At 37.7% G+C, this 6,100-nt stretch overlaps 3 protein-coding genes across 3 annotated transcripts; 2 read left to right on the top strand and 1 right to left on the bottom strand.

Annotated features, from left to right (window-relative positions):
• The first annotated feature begins 203 nt into the window (after nucleotides 1-203).
• On the top strand, nucleotides 204-746 carry LOC122610009 (32 kDa heat shock protein-like). Its single transcript, XM_043783012.1, has one exon. It carries the CDS (start codon nucleotides 204-206, stop codon nucleotides 744-746), a length of 543 nt encoding a protein of 180 aa, XP_043638947.1.
• A 124-nt stretch (nucleotides 747-870) lies between these two features.
• LOC122609915 lies at nucleotides 871-3,310 on the top strand. Its single transcript, XM_043782901.1, has 5 exons — nucleotides 871-1,081; nucleotides 1,166-1,398; nucleotides 1,540-1,713; nucleotides 1,827-2,293; nucleotides 2,374-3,310. The coding sequence occupies exons 1-5, from the start codon at nucleotides 871-873 to the stop codon at nucleotides 3,308-3,310; spliced, it is 2,022 nt and encodes a 673-aa protein (XP_043638836.1).
• A 282-nt stretch (nucleotides 3,311-3,592) lies between these two features.
• LOC122609823 lies at nucleotides 3,593-5,860 on the bottom strand. Its single transcript, XM_043782800.1, has 2 exons — nucleotides 4,966-5,860; nucleotides 3,593-3,609 (listed from the first exon to the last, which is right to left on the bottom strand). The coding sequence occupies exons 1-2, from the start codon at nucleotides 5,858-5,860 to the stop codon at nucleotides 3,593-3,595; spliced, it is 912 nt and encodes a 303-aa protein (XP_043638735.1).
• Between the last annotated feature and the right edge of the window lie 240 nt (nucleotides 5,861-6,100).

The following is a 6,100-nucleotide window of genomic DNA, read 5'->3' as shown; positions in this document are numbered from 1 at the left end:
TGGAGGGTTTAAAAAAATCCTTTTAGATATGAAGGTGGTGCATTGGTTACTATGGATAAACTGAAATTTAATGAGTTTACCAGTCTTTTTCCAAAAGTATTATTAGGGTTATAAACAATTTTTATCAAGTAAGCAACCCAAAGGCATCTGCTGGGCTTTACTATTGTGTACCTGGGAAAGATTTAAGTAATAGTCTGCGTTACATGGTATGTGATCCTCATTATACAAAATTTGTTAAATATGCTAATGCACATGATCAACCTATTAAAATGTATGTGGATTTAGAAAAATTAGATTTATCTAGTTTTATTGAGGAAAGTGATGATGAATGTGTGAATGAGGAAGTGAAGGAGGATAAACCACATGGTGATAGTGATGATGATAGTCAAGATTCTGACTTTGATGTAGATAAAGAGGGGGGAATTGAGATTGAATCCGAAAGTGAGAGTGTAACAGAGAGTGACAATGCAAAAGAAAGTAAGCAGAGTGATGAGGAGGTTGAGAGTGATTCAGAAAGTGATTGTCCAAGCCTTGATCATTTGTCAGCTGATGAGGAGGAGTTACTTGAGTGTAGGAAGAAAAAGCAAAACAGAAAAAAGGGTAATGCACCTAATAATATTTCACCTAATAAGGGATTCAGTCCAAGAAAACAACCTATGCCAGTCTTGAGAACACCAAACAAGGGAGTTAGTCCAAAAAAACTAACCTTTGAGACTGAAGAGGATAAGAAAACTGAAAAATGCTGAAGATCTTGATACTGTAAATCACTCTGATCCATATTTCAACCCCAATGCTGAGGAAGGGCCTGAAAAAGAAGAGAGTGAGAAGATTAAGTCTCAAATGCATGATCCTACAATTCATTGTAGGTTAATGCACCCATTCAAAGGAGAGAGGTTTGAGAGTATTGAACAGTTCAAGGATTCAATAGTTAAGTATGCATTGGCAAATGGGTATCCATTGTATTATGAAGAAAGTAAAAAGACACATGTGCTTGTTAGATGTGGGATCAGAAATGCTACAGAGAAGGGGATTGTGGTTAAAAATCCATGTCCTTTTAGATTGTGGGCATCATGGATTCATGGTGAGTCAACATTTCAAATTAAGTCTATGAGTTCCAAGCATACATGTTCAAGGAAGCACCATTTGAGTGGAATTGTGACTGCAGGCTGGATTGCAAGACAATTTGGTGATAAGATTAGGATGAGAAAGAAGATAACTCTTGTAGAATTGAAACATATGGTGATGAAGAAGTACAATGTAAGGGTGACAAATAGTCAATGCAGTAGAGCAAGGGCAAAAGCAATATATGAGATGACAACTATTCTCAATAACCATTATGCCAGGATATGGGACTATGTAGAGGCAATCAGGGTTACAAATCCAGGAAGCATAGTTGAGGTAAATGTACAAACTCAACCAGATGGAAGTTCAAGATTTCATAGATTTTATGTGTGTTTCAGAGCATGCAAAGAAGGTTGGTTAGCTGGGTGTAGGAAGGTTGTTGGTCTTGATGGCTGTTTTCTAAAGGGTACTACATAGGGTGAGTTGTTGTCAGCAGTTGGTAGAAAGGCAAATAACCAAGTATTTCCAATTGCATGGGCTTTAGTGGATGTCGAGACAACACAAAACTGGTTATGGTTCACAAGATTGATACAAAATGACCTTGGATTAGAAAATGGTCATGGGATTGCTATAAATCCTGATCAACATAAGGTTAGTTGTCTTTAAACTGTCATTTTAATTCTTGCTTACTTGCTTACTTTTACATAAGGTTAGTTGTCTTTAAACTGGCATTCTAATTATTTACAATTGGGCATAATTGATAGGGTTTGATTGAGGCAGTTACTCAGGTCCTACCAAGTTGTGAACATAGACAATGTGCTAGGCATGTGTATGCAAACTTTAGTAAAAGATGGGCAGGGATGTATTTCAAGAACTACTTTTGGCAGGCTGCAAAGTCTAGTTATCCAGAACACTTTTTTTACATTTTGGATAAAATCAGACAAGGAAATGAAGAAGCATTCAATTATTTGCTTAATAAACAACCATACACCTGGACAAGAGCATTTTATAATTCAGGTTTAGATTGTGATTCTGTTGAAAATGGAATATGTGAATGTTGGAATTCAATGATCAAAGATTTTAGGAAGATGCCAGTCATACATATGTTTGAAGAGATAAGAAGGTTAGTGATGACAAGGCTTAATGACCAAAGAATTACATGGCAGTCATGGACTGATGATATATGCCCCAATGTGATACTAAAACTGGAAGAAAGCAAAAGAACACACAGGTAAAGATTTAGTAGTTTTCTGCTTTAATATAGACAATGTCATAACAAACTACTTATCTATCTTTATAATTGTGTATTAGGGATTGGGAAGTGTTCAGTAGTGGCTATCAAAAGTTTGAAGTAATATACTCAAATGAAAGCTTTGTTGTGAATTTAGATACCAAATTATGTACTTGTAGAGCATGGCAGTTAAGTGGGATCCCATGTTTACATGCAGTTAGGGCCATATATGCTCAATACAGAGAGCCTGAGCCATTTGTGAGTGACAGTCTAAGAAAAAACAGGTTCTTGTCCACTTATATGTATAAAATTAGGTCTGTGGGTGGTGAAATTATGTGGCCAAGGACAAACAACATTCCACCATTGGCACTACCTTTAAGAAGAATGCCTAGAAGACCAACTGTGAAGAGAAACAAAGCAAGCAATGAGGATGGACCTATTATGTCAAGTAAGTTAAAAAAGTATGGAAGGTGTTGTCAATATGGTCATAACACAAGGAGTTGTACAAATACCCCATTCCCAAAAGAACTTGAGATATCAAAACAGAAAGGAAGGCCAAGTCAAGGTGGTGGTGGTGGCAGAGGTGGTGGTAGCAGGGGTGATGGTCCAAGTCAAGGTGGTGGCAGAGGTGGTGGTGGCAGAGGTGGTGGCGGCAGAGGTCGTGGTGGCGGCAGAGGTCGTGGTGGCAGAAGTGGTGTTGGCAGAGGTGGTGGTAGAAGTCAAAGTGCTGGCAAAAGTGAAAGTCAACCTGTACAACATTCTGCACCTGTTACAGTTGGGGTTGAAGAACAAAATGTTAGGGTTGAAGAACATGTTACAAATCTCAATGATGATGAACCTATTCAACAATCTGCACCTGCTGCAACTGCTCAAAGGAAAAAGCTGACACCCAAAAGGAAACCATTTGTTCCTCCAAGAAAAAAATCTGAAAGGATTATTAACAAGAAGCTTGGCACCAATGTGATAACCAAAGATGGGGTTGGCAGTAATGGTGACAAACCATTAACTATAGACTAGATGTATGCAATGCATTATGTAGTTCTATCTTTTGAAACACTTATTATCCAGTATATATGCTATGTAATGCTATCTTTTGAAACACTTATGCAATTTCAGTATGTAATGTATGATAATTATCCAAATCTTTTTTTTTTCAGTATGTAATGTATGCAATTTAAGTATGTAATGCATCAATATTATACACATAACACATTGACCATAAACACTTGCATTCATTGGATATTCAAAACCTTACAAAACATAAATTACAATTCTTGAACAGATGAGGATATTAAAAGACTAGAAATACACAATACCTATTAAACAACTAGAAAATACAGAATACAACAACATATAATACCCATTATAATCATCCTTGAACACCTGAGCTTTTTCTTCAATTTTTGATTTTCTTCTTCATATATCTTTCTTTGATCTCTCAAGTCAACCATCTTACTTGCATACCAATCATTCGGTAGTTGTGGGTCAATCCATTTGAAGTAGTTACATCTTCTAGCAGCCTTGTAGTTTAGGCAACCAAGAATCGCCTACCTGGGTTGTTTGATGTCCACGACGTCCAACTTCTTGCTACATCACCACAATAGCAACGAGAAACACCTTCCCCAAATATGTTAGACATTTGATTTATGCTCAATTGTGTTTAATTGAGAAGAAATCGATCGAATTTGATATATGCTCAATTAGGGTTCATGGGTTTGGGGGGGAAAAAAGAAAAGGGGGAAAAGAAAACGGGGAGAGAGAAAGTGGTGGGAGAGTGGGAAAGAGTTGTTTAAATATATATATATATATATATATAAGTATAAATATATCTGTACATGTATTTTTTTATTTTTTTAAATGTATTTTTGTTTAGTCAATGCCACGTAAGTAGGATCGATGACGTGGCACGGGTGATGTGGCACTTAACGGGTGCCGGGCGTCAAAAACTAACGATGTTCCCCTTTTTAGGCAATTTATAAAAACTGTATCCTTTAAATAGATGAAAACAAAATAGATTTCCCTTTTTAGGAATTTTAGGTAAGTAAGTTCCCTTTTTATGTATTTTTCCCTAGTATATATTACTAAAAAGTAATCCGGCAAGGCACAATATTTTTAGATACAATATTGATGCTATGATTAATTACTTTGATAGCGTCTAAGAGCATTCACAGTAGAAGACACTCATCCTCCAAGAACTAGTCCCTGTCAGCACCACATCAGCTCCACATCAGCCGGACTTACCAAGGACTAATTCCCCAAAACACCTACAATGCAAGGACTAGTCTAGGACCAACCATTTATTTAACTTTACATTTTCAACCCAATATTCTACCATCTATTTAATTATACACTTTTAACCCTCTAACTTATATAACTTCAATAATTTAACAAAAACACACTTAAAAATTTCATTAAATTAAAAAACCATACAATACAATACTAAAAAAACAACACACAAGTAATTAAAAACAAGAACATAGTTTCATAATTTATTATTATTAAGATAAACAACAACGAATCATGGGAGACGCCAAATATGCTTGACAAGATCATGATGAAGACCGTGGTGAACCCCTCGGTCTCGAAGCTCCTTATTGGTCCGTGCGTGGACCGCCATCCTCTCTCGGAAGGTACGAACAGGTACACGGGGGGGGGGGGGGGGGGGGGCTCACCTAGGATTTCTAGATCATATGAGGTTATTGCATGACCCGAATCCTCAACGATCATGTTATGCAATATGACACAAGCATACATGGTTCGACGAATCTTGTTGACACTAAACGACCTTGAGGGGTGTGTAAGGATTGCCCAACGACCTTGGAGAACTCCAAATGCTCGTTCCACATCTTTTCGCGCACTTTCTTGATACTTCTTGAATTTTTTCTTCTTCAGGTCTTGTGGGCATGAAAAAGCCTTGACAAATGTCACCCACTCAGGATAAATACCATCGGCTAGATAGTACCCCTTCTTATAATCAGTTCCGTTAACTATAAATGAAGTATCCGGAGCCGTATCCTCAACGATTTCCCTAAAATGTGATTGATTGAGTACATTTATGTCATTGTTTGAACCTGCCGTTCCAAAAAATGCATTCCAAATCCATAAATCGTATGATGGTTGGTACCCCTTTATCACCTCGAGTGAACTGGCCTTGCCATGCTTTTGGACACCTTTTCCAGGGCCAATGCAAACAGACGATGCTCCCAAGCATTCCTGGAAAACCATGGAGTTCTGCGTGTTTCTGGTAGATACGTTGTATATCATCTGTTGTTGGTCTTCGTAAGTACTCTTCCCTGTAAAGGTCAAACACACACAAAAAGCACCAAGCGCGTCTCTGGAAGTTTGTTCACCCATTTGTAGATACTCATCAAGTGAATCGGCCACGTTGCCATACGCCAGCTGACGTATCGCAGATGTACACTTTTGAATTGTAGAAAAACCGAGTTTACCCCATGCATCTACACACTGGTTTCGAAACTCAACAATAAGATGAAGCACATGCTCGTCACCAACTGGGGAGAAAGAAGCGATATCGTTAGCTATATGCATGAACAGCTCTTTTCGCATGCGAAAACGCCGCCTAAAGAAGTGTGGCGGGTACTTTGAGTTTTCGACAAAGTAATCATTCATCAACTGATTCCCTGCACCAAGTTGATCTCTTGGGATATAAACACGAGTGAGAGGGGTTGAAGAGTCCCCATTTTCGAGCAAAACGATAAAATCACCCACTCGACGGAAGTGAAAAAGACATGTTGATTTTAGATATATGAATTTGTGTTTTATGTTTATAAAAGTGTGTTTTTGTGT

The sequence above is a fragment of the Erigeron canadensis genome, chromosome 1 (genome assembly GCF_010389155.1).
Source record: "Erigeron canadensis isolate Cc75 chromosome 1, C_canadensis_v1, whole genome shotgun sequence".
Taxonomy (NCBI): Eukaryota; Viridiplantae; Streptophyta; class Magnoliopsida; order Asterales; family Asteraceae; genus Erigeron; species Erigeron canadensis.
Note: the sequence above shows the minus strand (reverse complement) of the source record. Positions and strands in the feature narration are given on the sequence as shown.

What these genes read in the sequence shown, in the direction of transcription:
- LOC122610009 (XM_043783012.1), top strand. Translation starts at nt 204, where the DNA reads ATGGTATGTGATCCTCATTATACAAAATTTGTTAAATATGCTAATGCA.
- LOC122609915 (XM_043782901.1), top strand. Translation starts at nt 871, where the DNA reads ATGCACCCATTCAAAGGAGAGAGGTTTGAGAGTATTGAACAGTTCAAG. An exon ending in ATCCAGGAAGCATAGTTGAG is followed by an intron (nt 1,399 to 1,539) that starts GTAAATGTACAA and finishes GGTACTACATAG; the next exon opens with GGTGAGTTGTTGTCAGCAGT. An exon ending in TAAATCCTGATCAACATAAG is followed by an intron (nt 1,714 to 1,826) that starts GTTAGTTGTCTT and finishes CATAATTGATAG; the next exon opens with GGTTTGATTGAGGCAGTTAC.
- LOC122609823 (XM_043782800.1), bottom strand. Translation starts at nt 5,860, where the DNA reads ATGCGAAAAGAGCTGTTCATGCATATAGCTAACGATATCGCTTCTTTC.